The sequence below is a fragment of the Branchiostoma belcheri genome, unplaced genomic scaffold (genome assembly GCF_001625305.1).
Source record: "Branchiostoma belcheri isolate BF01 breed outbred unplaced genomic scaffold, Haploidv18h27 scaffold298, whole genome shotgun sequence".
In the NCBI taxonomy this organism is placed as follows: Eukaryota; Metazoa; Chordata; class Leptocardii; order Amphioxiformes; family Branchiostomatidae; genus Branchiostoma; species Branchiostoma belcheri.
Window position 1 is genome coordinate 103,149 of NW_017803907.1, and position 26,178 is coordinate 129,326.

At 39.6% G+C, this 26,178-nt stretch overlaps 1 protein-coding gene across 1 annotated transcript in view; it reads right to left on the minus strand.

The window, feature by feature from the left end:
- The window catches only part of LOC109473259, a 58,114-nt gene that overhangs the window by 4,927 nt on the left and 27,009 nt on the right, over positions 1-26,178 (minus strand). The window contains exons 2-7 of the mRNA XM_019773136.1: positions 10,505-10,582; positions 9,166-9,201; positions 8,537-8,592; positions 3,905-3,983; positions 3,321-3,509; positions 2,155-3,016 (exon numbers count right to left, since the gene is read on the minus strand). Of these exons, the coding sequence (XP_019628695.1) occupies positions 2,155-3,016; positions 3,321-3,509; positions 3,905-3,983; positions 8,537-8,592; positions 9,166-9,201; positions 10,505-10,582 (1,300 nt within the window). The remainder of the gene's footprint in view (positions 1-2,154; positions 3,017-3,320; positions 3,510-3,904; positions 3,984-8,536; positions 8,593-9,165; positions 9,202-10,504; positions 10,583-26,178) is intronic.

Consider the following 26,178-nt stretch of genomic DNA (forward strand, 5'->3'; position numbering starts at 1 on the left):
AATTATATATTTTTCTTATTGATTATGAAAATAAGATCATTTCATTTCCATCATGGATTATATCAATTGATCATAAGGCCACACCTAATTTAATTTGTTGGTTCTACGGTATTTTTTCAAGAAAAAAATATAGAAGTGACAGGGACGAAAAAAATAAAAATAAAAACAGGCCTAGGCATCCTATTATAGGCTTAAATGCTACATAATGAGCCATGAAGTCAACACAAAAGGCTGGGTTAAAATTTAAACATTGAATTTTGAACTTTTAATCAAACCACTGCAATGATATATGGGAAAACTGTAACAACTAGGAAGAAAAGAACTTTCCTCAACTGTTGGGGGCAAAACATGAGCATTTTTCAGTTGATTCAGGACCAGAATCAATTTTTTTTTTTTGCAAATCAGAAAAAAACGAAGAGGCGAATCCGAGAACCAACAAATTAAATTGGTGTGGCCTAATAATCATTCCCCCAATGACAGACTTATTGTAGCTATTAATAGGCTATTCTAGCACTTCCTCATACATTAGGCAAATGAGGTTATGATTTGAATAAATTATGTTTATTGATGTCACCTTCACTTAACTTCCAAATGTGGCAAGCATGAACTGCCTGGCAGTTACATTGTACCACTATGCAATTACAGCAATTTTACAAATAAGGTCTTCATTTACATAATCTGTATATTATGATGTATACATGTACCTCTCATTCTCAATAGACCTATTACATTATTATGTCACAGTTTGCTTACCGCAATGAATGTTGGGACAGTTTGTGGTCAATTGATGTTTATATTGTACAGGTGTGTGAGGTGGTGTAGCGTTAACGTTGCATATACTACATGTTCTTTCATCTACTGTCACAACTAAATAACCCATTATGGCATGTAATGCTGTGTCAACAAAACTAGACTCAGCAAAAATAATAAAAAAACTGACTTTGAAAACTTGAAATGATCTTTATTCTTTAACTGACCATTCTAGGTAAACAAACTGTGACTGTAATAATGTAATAGGTCCATTACATGTCACATGTGTTCCATAGGCCTATTATGGAATACAGCACATTTATAGAAATCCCTCATTAATTGTGCAAATTAGCTCCTCATTTGCATAATTATTATCTTATTATGTCAATCATCACTTAAGTTACCTACGTACTGAAAATCATGACAATCCGTCAGCCGATTCATGAGTTATCCTCCCTGAAAGATTTTTAAACAAACTGCACTGCAGTTTTAGAACAAGCTGCTAGGGGCCCAAACTAAAGTCACTTATTCCCTAGCCCAAGAGCTATCTACCACCCAAAATTCATGACCCCAGCATGTCTAGATCACGAGATGTCAAAACTGGAAGTTCTCCTGCAGTACCTAGGATCCATCCACTGTTTCTCTTGTTCAAACACACACACACTGCCCCAATCATCACACATCAAATCACTGCTTTCCCTGGCACTAATTGGCATTCACACTGATACTACTGTTCTTAATGAACCTATACCATTATTACGTCACAGTTTGTTTACCGCAATGAATGCCGGTCAATCGACGTTTATGTTGTACGGGGGTGCGTAGCGCGGTGTGTGTTTATGTAGCGTTAGCCTAATATAAGGCTTTTAATACAATACTACTTTCGTCTCATGTCACAACTAAATCACCCATTACGGCATGTAATGCTGTGTCAACACAACTAGACGCAGCAAAAATCAGACATACCTGACTTTGAAAACTTTGAAATTATTCTTTAACTGACCGTTCTAGAATGTTCTTTAGAACAGGTAAACAAACTGTGACGTAATAGTGGTATAGGTCCATTAGTGCCATAATGTCACTGCTGTCCCTGGTGCTGATTAACTTTTATTCTAACACTGTGTTAAAAGACATTCACATAAATACTGCTGTCCTTTATGTTGAATGACATTCCCCTCAACACTGCTGTCCTTTGTACTGAATGTCTTTCACACTCAGTTCTGCCACTAGTGCTGAATAACACACCTATCCCCACTGCTGTCCCAGAATCAGTTTCACTCTCAAACAGTCTCATACTGATGTCTGGAGCTGTGTGACATTCACAATGTGTATTCATAACAGCCCCCACAGCTACCATAAAGGTTTCTAAGTACCTTTTTTAAGTTTGTACTTCAGAGGACTTACCTGGTATGCTTAGCTTTTCCTTAGGGGCCTGCTCCCAGTCCTTGACTGTTTCCACTTGTTTGAACATTTCACCTTGTACCTTCTTCCTCCAGAGTTTTGTATGATACACAGCACCACTAAGCAGTCCAAGCAGAAACACTAGGCTACCTAATGCCCAGTATGCCTGATCCTGATGGAAACCCTCCAGTGCATTTGTCATCACACTTTGGTTGACTTGGTGACTATGTCTATGAGGAGTTCTCTGTGTCATCATATTTGATGGCAGTTCTTGTGTCTGATACATTGTTGACATTTGTTGAGTCTGATCTGCAGTTTTTGGACTAGAATTTTGCACAGTAACAGAATGAGGAACATTGGCAGTGTATGAGTTTACTGATGTTAATGATCTATATGCACCTGTTTCTTGTGCTGTGACTCTGCTGGATGCCATCTGTGGCACGAGTAGTGAGGACTGTTTCCGTGCTGGTGTTGATGCAGTCAAAAGTTTCCCTTGTTTGGACATGACCATGTTTTTTATAAAATCGGAATCTGTTACTAGAAGTTTTCTGTCGCCAGTTAATCTTGCAGAACTACCTTCTGTGGGCCCAACAGACAGAGCCGTACTAGTATCTGGTTCTGAATGCTGACTGCCAGATCCCACATGGACTACTGCTGTATCTGCTAGCTCTGTATGCTGTGTAGTGTTTGTCTGTTGTGTAATTGCAGTGGCACTAGTTGTTTGAATGTCTGGGCAAATAACAGACTCCTGTAGATCTGAAACAACATCAGCAGCCTGAAGGAGCCAGTGGGAATACTGCCCATCTTTGGTCTCCCTGCTCTCCTCACCAGACTGAAGAGCATGTTGCACAATCCAGCCCTGCACCTGAATCAGAGGCAGTTTATCAGATACTGTAGAGCATCTCACTTTTCAGAAGCTCATACAACAAGATTGCAAACTTTGTGATTGCAACTTGTAACCATTAAGTAGTTCTTCTATAAAATATTCTGAGCCATAGATTATTTTCCCCATCGGAATTCTAATTGTTAGTAGGATCCTTATGAAATTTTTTTTCTTAAAAATTCAACAACTAATATACAATTCATGAATGCCTAAGGAATTTCCCTCAAAACCTAATTCCTTTCAAAACCCAAACACATAGCACAACAAACTGCCATGTATACTGCACCTCTGTCACATTAATGTGGGCCATCTCCAATGTACATCCCCAGGCAGACAGGGCAAATGGATAAGTGTGAGTCAGCTTGGTATAAGGGGTGATGATGTGCTTCCTCAGGCACCTCCTAACAGTCTGTTTCAGCACATCAACCTGCGTCTGAGGTGCACAGGGGTCATACAAAGCAACGACAGCACCATGCTGCAATATAAGACACAACAGCAGGTAAAAAGGAACCCTGGAAAAGGCAAGTCTAGGCTAGAGTTCACCATGAACCATATTTTCCCATATTCAGTTGTAATTAAAATTTCAACTGACTAAGAATTGAGATCTTTTATGGTAGAATGAATCACCCTTTGAAGAGCTGACCATAAAAAGATAGTACAGATGTAAGGATGCCATCTGAAAGTCAGAATGTATCATCATAAGAAGTATTGCTGAGGGGTCCGATTATACTAGTAAGTATTACTGATTTACTTGTAGTGTAGTATTTACTTTTAAGTATTATTGATAGTAAAGAAATACATGTAGTTTCTAATGCATACTTTCATACTTCTGCTATATGGAAGGTTCTTAGTGAGTAGAGCCAGTCTTACCTCTATGTTGTGTAGCCATCGTTGTGGTGGTAGGTATTTATAGGTACCATACTTTGCCCACTTGGGTCTGTGCATCCCACTGTAAAATGGAACAAGAAGCCATAGGCGACAATCCTCCGTGAAGTTTTATATATTTCAACAAAAACAATCCCAAGCGTCAACGCCAGACCTACTGTGCAGACATTATAATTAGGCAACGGTTAATACAATGAGGGCGCGTCACAAGCATAAAACATAAAAAGACCTAAATCCATTACTGCTCCCAGGGCGTGTAAAGATACTGTGCTTCAAGTTCGAAGTTCATTTTAATTACACACACACAATCATTGCATTCACATAAAGATTGGACTATCATGGTCGTGTCACTAAGACAACCCCACCGTCTTACCGTGCCTGTTACTTATTAAGCGCGACTGGAACAGGCCAAATTCCAACAGTTGCGGCCAGCACCGCGAGTGTTACTACCGCCGGTCAGATAACCGGGATATCTGCTTGGAGAACCTCTGCTACCAGACAACTGCCTAAACCTACGGCCTATTCCACAGGATTGTAAAAGTAGGGATGTTTCTAAAATATGCATTTACTTCAATATCAAAACTGCTACGGTGAAAATAAAAAGACGTGCATCATCACGGACATAATGGTACACCACATGCCCAATTACACAGAAATGCGACGTACGGAAGAATGTGTTTTGGCTGCAAACATCTTCCAAAAAACTTGAGATCTCTTAAGCATGGGCAAAAACATCTGGAACCACTTATCGGAACCTCACCGTATCTGCATGAAGTTCCACCCCCCCACTGCTATTCCAAACAACGTGTTTTTCTGGACCATTCCAATTCGCCTCGTAATTGTAGGGGTGCGTCTGCAATATTACATTGACCGCGAAAGCAGCAACGGCAAAAATACACATTCGTGCATCAACACGGGCATGCCTGCAGACGGCGTATAAAATTGCGTGCCGATTACACAAAGAGAACCCAGTGTTTTGACTGCGAACACGAAAAATCAGCTCTTCACAACACTCCGTCCGGAGGTCCTGACCTCCTTCACGGAGTAACAAACAAGCTATCAGGGATGGCAGACTTCACCCCTTTTAATGTTCCCTCTCTTTTTATGGTGACCATCTACCCCTGCTAAACCTGTGTCCTCTTTAACAAAAAAATGTTGCTCTGCCCATCTCAATCTGGACATTGGAGTTATAAGTCATTCTTCAGTCAAACCTGTCCAAGGTGACCACCAAGAAGATAGAATAACTAGAGGTCAGAGATCTCATGCATTCATCAGAGGGACATTGTTCTAGATAAATGAACGTTTTTTAATACTAGAAATCAATTTGGTCTAGAGTACAAAAGAATTTCTGTACTCCTTTTCACCTCCATGAAAATGGAGGTATTGTTTTTGGCGCGTCTGTGTGCGTGCGTGTGTGTGTGTGTGTGTGTGTGTGTGTTTGTGTTTCCGCATATTTGTACCTTCATAACTCCATAACGCCTTTATGGATTGTGATGATATTTGGTATGCTGGTAGGTCTTAGGAGGACAAAGGTCAAGGTCGAATATGGGCCTCCTGGTGGATGGCCTTGGTACTGCAGCAGCACTTCCGGTTTAAGGTTGAGTCAGGGCATGGCTGAGAGGAATCTCCTTTGTACTTGCGAGCCAGGGTAACAGATGTGGCTATGCCGAGCGAGGCAGCGCGCTCCCTCAGGGGAATAGGTGACCTATTTCAGGGCAAATGTGCCACTGTATGGCTGTGTGTTTGAAAACAAACAACCTGTGTTATTACCTCCATGAAAATGGAGGTATTGTTACCTCCATGAAAAATGGAGGTATTGTTTTTGGCGTGTCTGTCTGTGTGTCTGTCTGTGTTTCCGCAACTTTGTGGTCAGCATAACTTCATAACGCCTTTATGGATTATGATGATATTTGGTATGTTGGTAAGTCTTAGGAAGACAAAGGTCAAGGTCAAATATGGGCCTCCTGGTGGATGACCTTGGTACTGCAGCAGAACTTCCGGTTTTTGTATCTTTTGTCCTGAACATGCTATGGTCTTGAAGTTTTGGTGACAGATAGCTTTTCCTGTCAGGAATAAGTGGTGTGAGTTTGGTCCCCCTACCAGCTTGTTCTGGAACTGCAGGGCACTTTCTGGCGAAATGTTTAAAAGCCAATAAGTCCAGATAGGAACAACATATTTTCATCATTTTTGGTGTGTAGGTATCTGATAGAGAGATGTACATAATTAAATGCAAATTATGCAAATGAGGACTTTATTTGCATAATTAATGAGGGAATTCTATAATTACAGTGTTTTACATTATACTACTTTCATACATGTAATGTATGTAAGCTATGGCAGGCGGAACATCAACAATTACTAATTATGCAAATGACGACCTAATTTGCATAATTAATGCAAAAGCATATGATTTCTTAATGGTGAATGATGGGAATGTCATACTTGGGACATTTGTAAGTTAATCAAAAGTTAACATACATCACGATGCATATATCATGTTAATGCAGAGGTCATATGCATAATTAAAAAAGAAATTTACATTTACATATAAAGTCCATATTTCATGGAGGTATGAGATCTCGGAACTCTTGTTTTTTCCTTTTTTTATTCTACAGAACAACCCGAAAGGGTTTGCCACAGATTTACAGATGCACCGTCACCGTTTTAGGCCCCCCTAAGTTACATGTATTTGATTTTGGACTGTTACTGGAAAAAAATAACTGTTACCAAAAATTCTACTTACTGTAATATGATCAGTGTCGCAAAATGTAACAAGAATTCTGAGATTTCAGACCTCCATGAAATATGTAGAGTTTATGTAAATGTTTTGTTTCATTGAATATGGAAATAAGGTGGCAATTGATATAATGTAGTTTAATTTATGGTGTTCTAAACTCAACTTACAATATTTTCCGTGTCAAACTCCTATCCTTTGGCAATATTTCACTTAAACATCCTCATTTAAACTTCCTCATTAATTATGCAAATTGCCTCTATATTAACATAATATATGCATAGTGTTGTTAACATTTAAGTAACCTACATATGTCACAAGGTACATAATTGCCATCATTCCCCATTAAGAAATCATATAATTTTCGCAATAATTATGCAAATTAGGTAATCATTTGCATAATCGGTATCTGTTGATGTTCTATCTGCTGTAGATTACATATATATATATATTTTTTTTAATCCACGGATCCAAAAATATAATCGAGATAAAACAAGGATAACAGCAGGGAAAAAAAACTCGAAATAATAGTACTTGATCTACTATAATACAGGTGACAGAACAATATGAATATACAGTAAGATGAAACTTGAAATAATAGCAACCAAAGTCAATAATATATATATATATATATATATGTAAATCAACTAATTAGGCAACAACAGGGGATTATAATAGATTACATATATTACATGTATGAAAGTACTATAATATAATCATAGAATTTCCTCATTAATTATGCAAATAAGGTCCTCATTTGCATAATTTGCATTTAATAATCGTGTACATCTCTCTCTCAGCTACATGTACCTACTTACCAAAAATGATGAAAATATGTTGTTCCTATCTGGACTTATTGGCTTTTCAAGATTTCGCCCGAAAGTCCCCTGCAGTTCCAGAACAAGCTGGTAGGGGGACCAAACCCACACCACTTATTTCTGACAGGAAAAGCTATCTGCCACCAAAAAGTCAAGACCATAGCATGTTCAGGACAAAAGATACAAAAACCGGAAGTTCTGCTGCAGTACCAAGGTCATCCACCAGGAGGCCCATATTTGACCTTGACCTTTGTCTTCCTAAGACTTACCAACATACCAAATATCATCACAATCCATAAAGGCATTCTGAAGTTATGATGACCACAAAGTTGCGGAAACACAGACAGACACACAGACAGACAGACAGACACACAGACAGACACGCCAAAAACAATACCTCCATTTTTCATGGAGGTAATAAGATGTGATGAAAGGAAAGAATCAGGACAGGGCGAGATTTATTGCTGTTTTCATTTGTTGTTACACTTTGTTCTTTTATTCAATTTGTGTCCTAACCTTTGTATTTCCATTGTTAGTATATTCCAAATCTATGCATCTTAATCAGTTTTTTTTTGCCCTTCATGTATTTTGTCTCGCTTTTGCAATAAATTTAAGGTCTCCAGTGGACGTCATCCATGGAAATTACTTGGTCTGGCCTTACAATTTAGGGAATGACCTGACCTATGTCCAGCCTTTCCTCCTCCCACAGTAGTTATAGGACAGCCCCTCAATTGTAAGCAATTGATCCCAGATGTTGGGAACAGCTGTCCCCATCTGAATCAAAGCAGAGCTTGGTGGGGAAAGATTGTTATATATATAACACAAAAGGTCCACTGCAGCGACATAGGGACCCCCCACGAGGCCCATTTTCGAACTTGACCTTGGCCTCTACAATGGTAGCTTGCCTACCAAAAATCATGAACATCTATTTAAATATTTTGTTATTTTGCTCACAAGCCACAAACACAAAAGGTACACTGCAGTGACATACGGACCCCCCACGAAGCCCAAACATTTGAGTCATTGAATTTCATTACAATGCCAGTGCTACATGTACTTTCTTACCTGTGTGGGATCCTCTGAGTGTAAGTAATTCTGTCCCTCATACATTTGTGCAATGGCTTAAAAAGAAAAGAAATAGAGTGAAATCTTGTCCCCCCCCCCCAAGTGCCATGTTGCCATTCCCAAATTGTATGGTACAAAATGTGTCTACTGAAAGATATTAAATGGTAAAGGGCTATGGACACAACATTAACACTTTAAAAAAGTGACAAAATGCTTAAATTCTTACAACAATAAGTTGATATTTGCAACAATAAGTTCCTCTTTGCAACTGGATATACACTAAATGTATAAAACACTTGGACTGGTGCAATGGCCTGGCTGAAGCGGGTAGAGTTTTTGTCTTCCATGCACTCAGGTCACCAGTTCAATCCCTGGCTGAATCATACCAAAGACTTTTAAAAAATGGTAATTTACATACTGCTTTCTCGGCTTAGCACTCAGCATTTGGGGGAAGAGTATGGGAGTTGAACACACAACCACTACCAGTGGACTAGACCCCTGCTGTAGTGAATGCATTGTGTGGCCCAGGGCTATTGAAACGGAGATGGGCACTGCCCTATGCATCACCTGATGCAGGGAGGAACTTTTTGTTCCCTCCTGCATGTCATCAGTGCACAAAATATACAAACCTCTTTTGGTGTGGAACAGTTGCTTCTACTTGGACTCTAAAACAGAAACGGAATTGAAGATGAGACGTCATGCAACATGTATAACATGTACAAAAAGCGGCTGTCACCTGAGAAGACATGAAAACTTTAAAAAGCAGCCTAAAACGTAGCAATTTAACGGGGGGTGCCCTAAAATCGGACATGCCCTAACTTTGGACAACTAAAATTTTACCAATCTTATTATGCAAAAGTACGCCATAGTTGTTGCCATTTATTTTGCCAATTCAAAAAATACAGATAAAAAGGCAAATAAACATAGTCAATGCATACAGCAGTTATTTGCATGCAAAGCATAGTTCTATATTTATTCATGTATCGTTTTGTTGAAAAACAGAATTTTGGTCATATTCACCAATCATAACGAGAAGGTAACTTGGTAGTGGCGGCTCATGGCTAAGAAATAGACGTCCTTTTATAATACGAAGCAGTCACACAACTGCCACATACATAACAACATAAAGATTTACAAAACAGTAAAGATTTCGGTCTCTGAGTGTTTGTTTAGGAGGAAACCGGCGCGAAAAAAACAACATCAACACCTGTCGTCTGCATCTCCCATGATTCCCATGGGGCAATGTTGATACGTACATGTATATAGGCCTGACAGCATTTGACATTAAAACCTGTCGGCTTGGAAACCATTTATCTCTCAGTCATGTTGTGAGGCGACCCTCATCAAGGTGACCACCTTTCCAAGGTGACCACTTTTCTTAGGTCTCCTGGGTGGCCGGCTTGGGCAGGTTTGACTGTGTTGTATGACAAAACCACACCTGGTATTGGGTGCTCTGGCAAACATATTTCACACCTCCTAACAAAGTGTGGCGGTCCATGACCCGGTAGTTATTTCAAACTCGTGCACCGCATCATACTGACCAGGAAGTGAACCGATAAAAGAGCGCCAATTCTGTGTAATGTACTCAGAACATTGTCGCTATTGAAGTAGCAGGTAATATCTATTTCATGTATGTAGCCATTCTAGTTTGGCATATGCATGTCTGTTATCATGCGTTTTTCAGGACTGAAACAGGAAACACAACATTATGCAATAACAAACAAACGAACACCACATGTAAATGTGGGGTTCGATTGTTATTTGCATAATATAGCATTTTCGGGAATAAATTGCATGTCATTGAGCTGTTTGCTTTGCTATTATTTGAAGATGTTCAGATCTTTTTTGCAGAAGTTGTGAGTCATTCTGTGTAGACAACTCTATATTCAGTAGGCAGTCATTGTTGAATCAAGCTGATGGTAGTATGTTTATATAGAACTATAGCACAGTTACTAATCAGAAACTTACCATTTCAGCATATACTGGAGAATGTATTTTGGCCTCACAGTCATACTTTATGCCTTGTAAATCCAACGCTATGCTGGTCTGTCAAAACAAGGAACAATATTTAATATCATATAAAAGAAAACAAGCTACCATTTACTCATACACACATGCAGTTGTAATATTTTTGGGTCTTTGACTTACAGTGTATTCTAACGGCTATTACTTTAACTGGAATGAAACCATTGATGATGAAAATGACTTAAGATTACAAGTCCTGAAAACAGTACAACATGATAGGCATTTGTTATTTAACAAACAATGAGGTTTGGACAAAAATAGACTATTCTGATGTTAGGGAACATTGAAATGTGCAAATCCTCCTTCTATTCAGCTATTGATTTCTGCAGGGAGTTTCGTGTACTTTTGCTGGCAGTGACATCACAGTAAGCATGGGAGCCAATTCAAAAACTGGTACCACTGCTTGTGGTGCCATTCCTTTGAGAAGCAAACAATAAATGAATAAATACAATTGCAAAAATGTTGAACTTCGCTTTTTCTTGCCTCTTGAATTGTACTTGTATGGACTATTGAATACTCAATGCTGTACACCATAAACAGAACTATATAACAGATACATCTGCAATCATCAGAGCAGAGCTACTGACCACCTGTTCAGCAGTTGTCCACATACATGTACACACACACACACACACACACACATATATGAAATAGACATATATGGGTTGCACATACAGAACCATCTATATAGTGCCCTGTATATGTATGATTTGGGGTCATTTCTCGTGCAACGCATCACAACGCAGCAATACAATGTACGCTACCGCAAGGCAAGAAAAGTGAAGGGTCTATGATCCTGTTTAAGACATCAAAATTTGAAAATATTGTGTAAAAATGCCAGCAGGACAAGGCCATGTGGGTCTAATGGACTACATGTATACCATACAAACCAGCTGCCATGTTTACCGTGATGTCACTTGGGAGGTACAATTCATGACACTAGCATGTCCAGATCATGAGATACACATGTATCAAAACTGGAAGTTCTGCTGCAGTACCAACAAAAGCCGCTAGGGGGCCCAAAATCTAATCATTTCTAGGTCTCATAAAGAGCTATGCTACCCACCTAGTACCAAGTTTCATGACAATGCATATTAAGCTTCTCGAGCCATGCTGTTCACAAACAAACGGACAGACGGACAAACGCTACTGAAAACATAACCTTCTTGGCGAAGGTAATAAGCCAAACAAGATGCTGTACAATGGCCATTTACTAATGCTTTTCTTTAAGATTATATATAAGTGAACAAATCTCTGGCCACACCATCCTGTACACTTTGCAATATACATGATATTATATCAGTCTGAAGAAAACACAGTGTTTATCAAGATGTTACTGGTGGCTGTCAAAAGTGACAAATGTGTGATGTGAAGAGGCAATTTCATGCAACATTAGTGTGAAGTACACAGGCAGATTTGAGGTTGAACAATCAAAGTAAGATCTGCTCTTGATATGAAGAGGTGTAAAATTCTTGTGGCCTTGTACATTGCACATGTAAACTGTTAGACGCTGATGTACACATGTAGAAGCAGTACAAGTAGACAGAATAGACTAATTGTCGGGTAATTGTAAATTATACTATTCACTATATTTTATCTGCATAAAGTCTGCCTTGTTCCCTCAATGACCAGTATCGGTCATGGGACTACATGTAGCTAGTAGTGTAAATACATAGTGTAAAAAAAAGGACATATTACGTGGTGTGCAGGAGAAAAACGGGATTATTTCTCATAAACCGACAAGAATTCGGAGATCTCATACAATGTACCTCCATGAAATATATGAATTTTTGTCCTTATCAATTATGCAAATGACATGTACATTTTAACATAATATATGCATAGTGATATTAACCTTTAAGTACCTTACACATGTCAAGGTATAAAATTCCCATCTTGAATAAGGAATCACAGAATTTTCACATAAATTAGGCAAATTAGGTCATCATTTGCATAACTAGTATCTGTTGGTGCTTTACATTTTTTTTGTACCTACCATAGATTAAATAGATTTAATTTACATGTATAAAAATATATATAAAACAATGTCCACAGCTTTCAAAGAATTCACCAGAAAGTCCCCTGCAATTCCAGAGCAAGCTGCTAGGGGGACCAAACCCATACCACTTATTCCTGACAGGATAAGCTATCTGTCACCAAAAAGTCAAGACCATAGCATGTTCAGGGCAAAATATACAAAAACCGGAAGTTCTGCTGCAGTACCAAGGTCTGCCACAAAGAGGCCAATATTTGACCTTGACATTTGTCTTTCCAAGACTTACCAACATACCAAATATCATCACAATTGATAAAGGCGTTCTGAAGTTATACTGACCACAAAGTTGTGGAAACACAAACACACACAGAGACAGACACACAGACAGACACGCTAAAAACAATCCATTTTTCATGGAGGTAATAAACCAAGGAATCACTCCCTGCAGAAGTATGTGACCAAAAGATATACAAAAGTGATATTGTAACAGTGGGGGGAGTAGTGTAACAGTGGGGGGTTTATAGGCGCTACCAACTGACCGGGCCGATGGATCTAGACCTTTTAGCCAAGTGGTTAGAGCGTCGGAGTTTGAAGCTGGTGCTCGGGAGGTCGTGGGTTCGAACCCCGGCCCGGGACCAGGGTTTTTATCTGTTTCTACTTGCTCCTCCTGTTTCTTACCGTGGTTCCCAGAGTTCTGGCAAAATCTGCCAATGTTCCTCTCATTTACAACCAATTGATGTTAATCTGACAAAGATGATTCCTCCTGATTATGCAAATAGGATCCTCATTTGCATGAATTGTATCAGTTGATCATATTCTCTATCAAAACACAGCATTATCTTAACAAAGAAAGCCATTCTATCATTTCTTCATAAATTATGCAAATGAGAGCCTTATTTAAATATGTTATGTTTAATGATGTTCACCTTCACTTAACTTTCAAATACCCCAAGTATGAAATTCCAGGCAGTTACCATTATGGAATTATAACATTTTCTCATTAACTATGCAAATTAGGTGTTAATTTACAAAATTACAAAATGTTTCTCTCGTTCTCGATTACATATGTCAAAAGCTTGAATAGTCCTATAATGTAATGCAGTTAATTTATAGAATTTCCTTATTCATTATGCAAATTACATCCAGATTTGCATAATTGTCGCATAATTATGTCAAGCGTCACTTAAGCTACCTACATACCAAAAATCACAACGATCCGTCCACCGGTTCTTGAGATACTACACCTACATACCCAAAATCATGACGATCCGTCCACCGGTTCTTGACTTATCCTCTTTTGATTTGATTTGATTTATTGAGATGCTCTTTAGCCCCATGAGGGGCTAATCTTCCAGGGCTCATTAACAGTACAACACATAAAATACAAGCACTGAATACATACAATCATTGCAATTACACATTAAAATAATTGAGGTTAAGGCCAGAGGTCATTTAACTAATTATGACTAAAATCAACAATAAAACTTGTGAGTTACTAAATTGCTTCGAATATATACAATATTGTCAGGGTAAGCCTTTAAGTTCCATAAAGCTGACGTGTCGTTTTCCTGAACTGCCTCTCATCAGCTGCTAATACAGTAGTCTTAACTTCACTCGGTAATGCGTTCCACAGCTTTACAGATCTATAAACAAACATCCTCTTTCCACTATTGTTGTTGGGTTTGAGCAATGAGTAGTCACCTAGATTGCCTAGTGGAATACCTGTGAGACGCATGAACTGGTACCAGAGATTTATAGATCTCCTGTGGCTCACTTGTAGTTACAATCTTGAAAAATAACTTAAGAGTACTGACATCAAATCTATTTCTCACCGATAACCAACCAAGATCAGAGTGCATTTTGGCAACTGGTGTATCAAACGAACATTTCAGAGCCAGCCTGCAGACTTTGTTCTGTATAACTTGTATCTTCTTAGTACATGACTCTGAAACACTAGCTAGTATAGGTGAACAGTAGTTCAAGATTGATAGCACTAAAGCTTGGATTACAACCTTACACACAGCTTCGGTTACCTGTTCTACCTTCTTCGAACCAATTGCGAGATTCAAAGATGTGTCAGGTAGAAGAGCTAGCCGGCGGGCTGTTCCAAATAGCATACATTTTGTTTTCAGTACGTTCATGAAAGACGATTGGCATTGACCCAGTCTGTCACTTTTACAAGATCAGGTTGTAAAGCTGAATATTTTGAATATTTTCAAAGAAAATTAATGCCCCTGCAGTTCCTGAGCAAGCCGCTAGGGGGCCCAAACCTACGTCACTTCTTCCGCAGCACAAGACCTACCTACCATCCAAATTTCATGACCCTAGCACGTCCAGATCACGAGATATCAAAACCGGAAGTTCAGCTGCAGTACCATTAGAAGCCGCTAGGGGGCCCAAAATCTAATCATTTCGAGGTCTCATCAAAACCTACCCACCAACCAAATATGAAATCAATCAATTTAAGCCTTCTCAAGTTATCATGTTTACAGACAGACAGACAGACAGACACACACATGAACGTCTACGAAACCATAACCTTCTTGGCGAAGGTAATAATTAGATATGCCGCAAGTTTGAATTGCTGCTGCAACCACGTGTTTCCGACGTCACGTCCCGGAAGCTGCAGGGTCCATTCCGTGAACAAGACTGACAGAGTCAGTCGAAAATTTGGGGTAAGCCCCAATTTACTTTGTGTTGGTCATTCATATCATAATCATTAAGATCCATTTGCAGATTTTCAACTTAAGCTGCATACATAAAATTGACAAATGCTCAAAAAGCCCACTGTAGTTACATTGGAAAAATCCAGATGGACCATTTTTGAACTTGAACTACATTTTCACAACAGCTACCCATACACCTAGCCTGGGTGCCCAGTAGTATTTGCCCGCTCTATATTGTCGCTAGCTACCACTGGGTCTGGACTTCATGACATATGTAGTGTATGGAGTCTGAATATTCGTTCAGATTTTGACCGAGCGCGGTGATTGGTCCTACTCGTCTAAGCCCTTTTTTGGGTGTGCACATACTATTATATAATAAGTAAGGGCTGTTCGGATGTCCGAACGGTGACTTTAACGTCCGTTCGAATGTCCGAACGGCTACATTATGATAGATCCTCATTCTTATCTTATTATCATCATCATGTCCGACGCCGAACCAAACACTAAAGCGCGCTTGAGTGTAGAGGCTTTCCATAATCATGAACATGGCTGACGCACAAACCGCTCAGTTCTCGGAGCTTGATGTTGACTCTGCAGTCACATCTGTTTTGGACGATTTAGACATCATATGCGTCGCAAAAGGGCCGATCACATGAATAATGGAGGGACGCCATTTGTCATCACCTCTGCGGTTCAGCCAATCAAATGAAGCCTCACTGCTCAGGCTAGCTCATTATGTGACGTCATCACCAGATCAAGTCCAGACCCAGTTGTAAGCTAGTGGGCGAATACTACTGGGGATGGCACCATACACCAATAAGGCCACAGCAAGTAAATTTTATGGATGACATCCTCCGCAGACTCAAAATCTAATGCGAGTGGGCGAAAAAAAAAACAAGGCAGGCCGAAAAAAAACAAGGTTTCTACATTTTAAAATTTTGACTCAATCATTGTACAAATGGTTTTGATTCAGTGGGAACATCACATATAACGTTACACAGCCAGCATCACATATCACTGCATCAAAGTAAGAAACAAAACATTAAATCATCAGAGCCTTTTCTTGTCTCCTCTCTTCATAGTTATCTGCCATCCACCTTCCGGCTTGGCAACAGTTGACCACTGTCAGAAGGCAACGATATTTCTTGTTTTTTCCACCAAAAATCAGGCAAAAATTTATGCGCGCACTGATGTCATCCATAAAAATTACTTGCTGTGGCCTAATAATAAAAAATCTGCCGACAAATAATTGAGTTATAACGTTGACTCCAAAGCCAAACTGAATGCAGATAGGGACATCATATCAACATCTTACTTTGACACCCTCAAGTCCCAGTTTGATTCTCTTGCCTGGCAGGGTCAGCCAGATCAATAGTTTGAATTTTCCACTAACGGCAGAATCGGTTCCAAGAAGGCATTTTACTGGACATTATTCTAACTTGACTTGCCTTGCCCTGCCTAGTCTTATCTTCATGCCTGAACTAACTCTGACTTTTCTCAAAGCCCAACTTAACCTTGTTACCTCCGAGGAAGGAGATATCCTTCCCCGGAAGGGTATTTGAAGAGTTTGGGATTTTCATGATCATGTTCGCAGCTGTTTCTCGCGTTGGGGTGGACAGATTTTTTTGGGACTTGGTCTATGTTTTGCTATTGGGATGTAGATGATGCACGTTCTTTTGCTTTTATTGTATAATGTGTTATCGGGCTAAAAATTAAGACTTTTGGCTGCCCCCGTGGCGGACACCCCTTTGTGAAAATGGTCGCGCGGGTTGACCATTGGTGTGTTTAAGGTATTATTGGTTTGGTCCACTTTGTTTATGCTTTGCACAGAGGGGTGTCCGGTTTCCATAAATTCTTTGTTTAAAAATATGCGCCACAGCTGCATAGCCAGATTTAGTGAAAATATGCACAATTCAAAGAACCTTTGGGAAAAATATATATAGTTTGCGGATTTATTATGTCTTTTGAGCTTGATCGAACCCGGAAATGTTAATACGGGGGCATGGTACACATGTATCTGGTAAAGGTAGTGAGTCACAAGTATGCAAATGAGTATTATGCAAACATATGCATACGTGCGTATATTACTACAACTTCTTGTAAAACCTAGTATATTTGATGTACTATATAAAGCAGCCAGCTTCTGTATGTAACATTTTGGATCCCAGTCACTATGTTTTCGATCGAAATATTTGCTTCCTCATAAATGCTTCCTCATACACTGATTACCCGTTATTTTTAACGTCTGATTTAACGGTTCCGGTTGTCATTCTGAATTTCATTACGAGTTCCTTGCAGCAGATTAAATAGAATTTCGTAAGTTCGTGGGTACATGTTATAAGCTGCAGATGAAAATATTGACCATAGACCTTTGTTAACACAACCTGGAACACTAACTAAAGTCTAACACATAAAATTTAACACCATCAACTATATATAATGTGGTGTCGTGTGGCGTAGTGGATAGAGCGTTTGGCGCTCAAATGGGAGACTGGGTTTGATTCCGGGTCGGAGCACAGGGGCATGTCCGAACATGCGCACCAACGTTGTGCCCTTGGGAAAGACACTTTACACGCATCCCCCCCTCAAATAGAGGGACAAGTCTCCAACAGCAGTTGTCTTCAGCTGGTGGATGAGAGCAGTGCCAGGCGGGCTGGCGTAGTGAAGGCGGACCTTGAGCGTAACCAAATCATCCGACACCTCGCTGCAAGAATCCCAACCGGAACCAGCACATCTCCCTCGATATCGATCCACTGGGGAAGACGGATGCCCAAAGTGTGTGGGATTCGCAACCTGTAATCCACCTTAAACAAATTTACGCAAAGGCCACCATTTCAACTGTAACCCTCACTCAGATGTAGAGACTGACATGGTCATCGAACTCGGAAAATCTGTATATCTGTACATGAATCTACATCTGTGCATGAATATGTATCTGTACATGAATCTGAATCTGATTGCAAATAAAGATATCGAGTGATTGCCAAGACTATACATAACAAACAACATATATTTACCTTTGCCAAGAAGGTTATGTTTTCAGAGGCGTTCGTGTGTGTGTCTGTCTGTAAACACAATAACTCAAGAAGGCTTAAATGGATTGTCTTCATACTTGGTAGGTGGGTAGGTCTTGATGAGACCTCAAAATGATTAGATTTTTGGTCCCCTGGCAGCTTGTTGTGGTACTGCAGCGGAACTTCCGGTTTTGATATCTCATGATCAGGACGTGCTAGGGTACGTAGCTCTTGTGCTGGGGAAGAAGTGATGTAGGTTTGGGCCCCCTAGTGGCTTGCTCTGGAACTGCAGGGGCGTTTCTTCAAAAATATTAAAAAGAGGATAACTCAAGAACCGGTTGACGGATCTTCATGATTTTTGGTATGTAGGTAGCTTAAGTGACGCTTGACATAATTATGTGACAATTATGCAAATCTTGATGTAATTTGCATAATTTATGAGGAAATTCTATGTATCAGCTGCATTACATTATAGGACTATTTAAGCTCGAGATATATGCAAGAGAAACACAGGCATATATTGATTATGCAAATTAACACCTTATTTGCATAATTAATGTGAAAATGTTATAATTCCATAATGGTAACTGCCTGGAATTTCATACTTGGGGTATTTGAAAGTTAAGTAAAGGTGAACATCATTAAACATAACTTATTCAAATGAGGACCTCATTTGCCTAATTTATGAGGAAATAAGAATGGCTTTCTTTGTTATGATAAGGCTGTCTTTTGGTGGAGAACATGATCAACTGATAAATTCATGCAAATGAGAATCCAATTTGCATAATCAGGAAGAATAATCTTTACTTTGTCAGTCATAAAGATTAACATCATTTAGCGAAGGTATGAGATCGTGGAACTCTAGTAAGAATATACAATAAAAAGCCCGGAGGTATAAAATCTCAGATTTCACTTGTTAGAAATCTTCCTTGGTCTGCTACAATGAGATTTTTCCAGGTCATAGCTTTCAAATATAAGATCAATGGAACAGAATAATATACCACTATGCCAATTTTCCTTGCTGCACTTGAATATTCGGGGATCTCAACACTTGTCAGACTCTACATTGCCACATTAATATTAATGTCTGTTAGGCTTCAATGACCTGTTATATATGCTTGACTTGAGGGCATATCAGCAGTGCTAACTGCAAATTTGTAAGGCTGTTACTGTTGTACTTTTGTATACATGTTGTAATACATTATACACATGTCATGATACATGCTGGTTGAACACAAGGGTTCAATTATAAAAAGGTCTAGATATGCACTTGACACTTTATAGGAATGTGTCTCCTGCTTGGTTGCTGACAGTCCGATGAGAACCCTTCCAGGTGGACTGCCATGGGATGATATGGTGTGAGAAAATCATGCTACCTAGACAGTGGAAAATTGAATGTCACAACCCTGCAGTGAAGCAGGAAATCTACTGAGTATGATTGTGGACGAGTCAGCTGACAGCCCACAAGTATTGTTCTCAGTAGTAAGAATCAATTTCATGGTACAAAGCATGTGACCTCACCAGTATGCGGATACTGGAACAGTCTAAATTGTCTCATCTTGGAAACCTTGCCAGTTCTCTGCGGAAAGGATATTTGCACATCAAGCATTTAGGAAGCATACTGTCTTCAAAGTTGGCAACACTATTGTTTTTGATGTAAAAGTGACCTTTTTTCATTTGGTTGCTGTCTGTCATATTTTGAGACGCAATGTCCACCGGACTGTTTCCTCTTTCAAAAGTAAGACGGAATGATAGAGAAAACTAGAGTTCCATGACCTCATGCCTTTGCCAAAAATGGCATTAAAATTTAAACTTTATGACAGTGTTCAGTCGATCATACTCTGTACCCAATATCAGTCTTATCTTCAGGAAGATAAGAAAGACATTCTAGCATTTCAGAGAAATTTGGTAAGTACATGTAGTTTTAACAAAAGTAATATAATGTAATATAATTATATAATTCTGCAAATATACACACGAAACCCACTAATTTTGTCCTGTCTAAGCCACAAAAGAATATATGTCAGGTTCTGGGAGAATTTGCAATTAATTCTTCTGGTAGAGATCCTGATTGGAGTGCAGTTTGCGACAATTATTATTTTATTTATAAATCATTAAAAGAAATTTTAGTTTTCATGGCAAGCACCAACTATCTAAATTATATTGGTTTCTATACCAGTAGTGTAATTCAATCTCTAACTTTAAGGATATGTTAGTCCAATGTCATCTCAACAGAGACTTTGATTTCTCTCCTCAACAGTAACTTGCCTCTATCAGTAGAATCATCGATTGTGTATGTCTTTACCCTGACATACATGCAGGTATGCATAATTATGTATAACTTATAAGGGTGCAATTGGATCCCCCTGTTAGATCCTGTTCTTGGTACTACATGTATGTTCTTTGTAACCTACAATGTAGAAAGTGGGACAGGACATATATACAGTAGCATTCCTGTTATAGTTAAACAACATCACCATTACTATAACTTTTGCATTTCTAACCCGTTATTTTTCCATTACTAACCAGTAATCTAACCCATTATTTTTCCTGTTACTTTCCAATTTACAAATGTTTGCTTACTCATTAGAGTTGTGAAATGAGGGAGCATTCATATGAAGGCTGCAGTAAAGTCACAGGATAGTGGGAGGAGTACAAATTTACCTCATGCAGGGTGGCCAAGAGACACCGTTTGCACAGCGGAAAGAATGTTGATCTTGCCTGCTGTGTTTTTTAAGTGAATGGGGCAGTCCTCGTCAAACAAATCTGACTTCCTTTCATGTGGTCATGTCCAGATTGGGCTCCCATTTATTCATCCCAAGTTTGAAGCTAATCCGTTGATCCGAAGTTAAGGACATGTTAGTCCAACTCCAATGTCATCTAACATATGGACTAACATATCCAAAGTTACATATCAATCAAAGTTGACAGTTGTACTTCTGTCTTCTTAGCAAATGTAATATTCTCAGGTCAATGTAATATTTCAGATGAACCCCTATATTTAAGGGCATATTGGAGTGGCCGCAAAAAAAATGTTGCTTTGAATAGCATGATGATGCACATTTTTTTTTACCGTAGCAGTTTTTATTTTGAAGTAAATACAGATTTCAGAAACACCCCAACTTTTACAATCCTGTGGAATAGGCCATATGTTTCAGTTGTTGTCTTGTAGCCAAGGTTCTTTAAGCACATATTACAATGTAGGTGGTTGTTGTGCAAATCGTTCTGAGTATCTGTTGGGATTGTGGTTTGTACCTACTACGATACCTTGTGAAATGAATAATATGTCGTAAATGAAAGATATTGTTATGAAAGATGACTTTGTTTATCTATTTAGATTGTCGTGTTGTTGATCTTATGTAGCCTGTTTACACAAGCTCTTGTCGGGAGTTAATGACCCCACCCAAGGAGGGGGCATACTTCTGGGCAGGTGGCCACAAGGAGCGCGATTCATTTTAAGTCAGGATAGATCTTATGTGTTTGAACAGGGATTTAGCCATTTTTATGATACATCGTTACGAGTTGTTAAGCGATCACACAGTCACACACTGTACTGTTCTCAATCTTCAAAATATAAAACTTCATGGAGAATTGTCGCCTATGGACACTTGTTTCCTTTTAATTTGAACTGGCCAGGTAATGTGTTTATAATGTGTGTAACCAGCCCCCCTTCTGTACAAAGCTAGATTATTATGTCATACAGTGCTAAGTCAACTTTGTACAGCTTTGTTAATCATACAACAGCCTGAGCCCTCTGTACGCATTTTGATCATAATGTCAGACGATACTAATTCAACTTGGTACAACTTTGTACATCATATATCGTCCTGCCCTCTGTATGAAGTTCGATTACTTCACACGGTGGTGACCTCAACTTAAGCCCCAGTGTGTCAAACTGATGCCTGATTCAATAGTTCAGCACCAAGAACAGACACAGTGTACAGTACTGATACATGATTCAGCACCAAGAACAGACACAGTGTAGGGTACTGATACATAATTCAGCACCAAGGACAGAAATGGTGTACGGTACTGATACATGATTCAGCACCAAGGATAGACAGTGTATGGTACTTAAATTGATTCAACACCGAGGATAGATTATATGGTACTGATACATAATTCAGCACCAAGGACAGACACAGTGTATGGTACTGATACATGATTCAGCACCAAGGATAGACACAGTGTATAGTACTGATATATGATTCAGCACCAAGGACAGACACAGTGTAGGGTACTGATACATGATTCAGCACCAAGGACAGTGTCAGCACCAAGGACATGGCAGGGAAAGAAGTAGAAACAGAAGGGAAAACAATTCTTTACATTGAAATAACTATAGTATCGAGTGACAACAGTTGGATAGCAATCCCCTACATTATTGGTTAGGATTTTTAATTGCACCATACGAACTATTGATTATAAAAATAATACCTCACATTCCAATGCTGGAGCATGATTCTGATACATGATTCAGCACCAAGAACAGACACAGTGTATAGTAATGACACATGATTCAGCACCAAGGACAGACACAGTGTACGGTACTGATACATGATTCAGCACCAAGGATAGACACAGTGTATAGTAATGACACATGATTCAGCACCAAGGACAGACACAGTGTACGGTACTGATACATGATTCAGCACCAAGGATAGACACAGTGTATAGTACTGACACATGATTCAGCACCAAGGACAGACACAGTGTATGGTACTTAAATTGATTCAGCACCGAGGATAGAGTATATGGTACTGATACATAATTCAGCACCAAGGACAGACACAGTGTATGGTACTGATATATGATTCAGCACCAAGAACAGACACAGTGTACAGTACTGATACATGATTCAGCACCAAGAAGACACAGTGTAGGGTACTGATACATAATTCAGCACCAAGAACAGACACAGTGTAGGGTACTGATACATGATTCAGCACCAAGGACAGACACAGCCTGTGGAACTGATTCAGCACCAAGGACAGGCACAGTGTATAGTACTGACACATGATTCAATAGTTCAGCACCAAGAACAGACACAGTGTAGTAGTCGGTATTGATACATAATTCAGCACCAAGAACAGACACAGTGTAGGGTACTGATACATGATTCAGCACCAAGGACAGAAACAGTGTATAGTACTGACACATGATTCAATAGTTCAGCACCAAGAACAGACACAGTGTAGGGTACTGATATATGATTCAGCACCAAGGACAGAAACAGTGTATAGTACTGACACATGATTCAATAGTTTAGCACCAAGAACAGACACGGTGTAGGGTCATCATCATCATCATTGGCCTCCCTCCGTCTGGGCAGACGATGGCACGCGCCTCCTTGAACAGGTTCTCCTGTGGCTGTATAGACCGATCCTTGAGTGGCAGTCTCTGTTGCAGCTCTCACAGATAAATGTTGAAGTATGCTGAGCTGGTCTCGTCTTTTGTTTTTCTTTCTTTTCCTTTCGCAGTCTGTCCCGATCCTCATCCGCCCTCTTCACCCCTGTTTTGACAGTGGATTTCCACAGGGTGCGGTTAAGGGCGATGTTCTCCCAGGACTCGGAGTCGATGTGTGCTGCCCTAAGGTCCCTCTTACAGACGTCCTTGTATCGCAGATGAGGGCGGCCTTTTTTCCGAGTTCCGCGCTCAAGCTGGCCGTACAGTAAGTCCTTTGGAATGCGGTCTTGATCCATGCGGCGGACATGGCCTAGCCATCTCAAGCGACGTTCACTGAGAATCGCATACATGGTCCTGGATCTTGACCTCCTGAGGACCTCGGAGTTTGTAACCCTGTCCATCCAGGTAATGCCCAGGATCCTACGTAAGCATCTCATGTGGAAGGCATTAAGTTTGGCTTTTGTACCGCATAAGTTGACCAAGTCTCACTTCCGTAAAGAAGAGTGCCAAGGACACAGGCCTCGTACACTCTAAGCTTTGTTTGTATGGACAGATTCTTGTTTTCCCATACTCTATGTTTGAGTTTTGACATTACTGAAGCTGCTCTGCCAATTCTGGTATTGATTGCTATGTCAAGGGACAGGTTGTGGGTGACCGTCGACCCGAGGTAAGTAAACCTGTCGACTACAGCAAGACTGGAGTCGTTCACTGTTATAAGAGGGGGACATGGAGCATTCTGGACCATAACCACAGTTTTCTTTATGCTGATGGTTAGTGAGAACTCGTGGCATGCGCTTGAAAAACAATCCAGGAGACGCTGCAGGCCTTGTTCTGAGTGGCTAGCCAAAGCTGCGTCATCAGCGAAAAGAAGCTCCCTGAGAAGGACACGGATTGTCTTTGTTTTTGCTCGTAGACGTGCCAGGTTGAACAGCTTGCCATCGTGGCGGGTATGGATGTAAACACCGTCGTTGGAGGACTGGAAGGCATAGTTCAGAAGTAGAGAAAAGAAGATACAAGAACAGACACAGTATAGGGTACTGATACATGATTCAGCACCACGGACAAAGAGTATTGTACTAATAGATGATTCAGCACCAAGGACAGGCACAGTGCATGGTATTGACACATGATTCAATAGTTCAACACCAAGGACAGACACATTGTATGGTACTTAAATTGATTCAGCACCAAGGACAGAGCATATGGTATCGATACCATAATTCAGCACCAAGGACAGACACGGTGCACGGTACTGATACATGATTCAGCACCATTGACAGACACAGGGTAAGATACTGATACATGATTCCATGATTCAACACCAACGACAGACACATTGTATGCTACTGACACATGAATTGATTCAGCAATAGGAAAGACACAGTATGGTACTGATACATGATTCAAATAGAAATTTGCTTTGAACCAAATGTAGCGGATGGATTCACCGCATTTTACGACATGGCAGGGAAAGAAGTAGAAACACAAGGGAAAACAATTCTTTACATTGAAATAACTATAGTATCGAGTGACAACAGTTGGATAGCAATCCCCTACATTATTGGTTAGGACTTTTAATTGCATCATACAAACTATTGAGTATAAAAATAATACCTCGCATTCCAATGCTGGAGCAGGAAAGCTTGATATACCTACCAAAACACTTGACTGCAGTTCATACTGTCAATATGGCATGGCTTAACTTTGTACAGGTGTTGAGTTAACCCAATCAAATCCTAACAGCCAATCAGCAAGAAGAATAGAGGAAAGCTGCATGCCTATTGGTTGCTTGCTCTGCATGCCGTTCTGATGACTCATGCCCAAATATGGTAACACACTGCTATAGTACATTTTCTATAACACAGCCAAAAAGCTCAAATAAAACCATTCTAAAAGCCTGTATCACAAAAATGGAAAAAAATGCCTTCTACCTTCATACCAAATTTCATGTTATTTGGCCCAAAAATGAAGGAGTTGAATACAATTTAAAGAAATGGCAGGAGGAGGAGGAGAAGAAAAAACAATATGTCTTCACCAAATAGTGGTGAAGCTATAATGATTCAGCACCAAGGATATACACTGTGTGGTACTGATACATGATTCAGCACCAAAGGTGTAGAGTTCGCAGTTTCGTGAAAATGGACAATCCACGGTATTTTCAGATTAGCAATTTCTCCTTGGCTTTTCAAAGAAGAACTTGTAAAATGCATTTTTAAAAACTACTAAAAGTTTGTGTTCAGGCACGAAGGACAGGCAGAGTGTATGTTACTAAGGCCACACCAATTTAATTTGTTGGTTCTCGGATTCGCCTCTTCGTTTTTTTCTGATTTGCAAAAAAAAAAATTTGATTCTGGTCCTGAATCAACTGAAAAATGCTCATGTTTTGCCCCCCAACAGTTGAGGAAAGTCCTTTTCTTCCTAGTTGTTACAGTTTTCCCATCTATCATTGCAGTGGTTGGATTAAAAGTTCAAAATCCAATGTTTAAATTTTAACCCAGCCTTTTGTGTTGACTTCATGGCTCATTTTGTAGCATT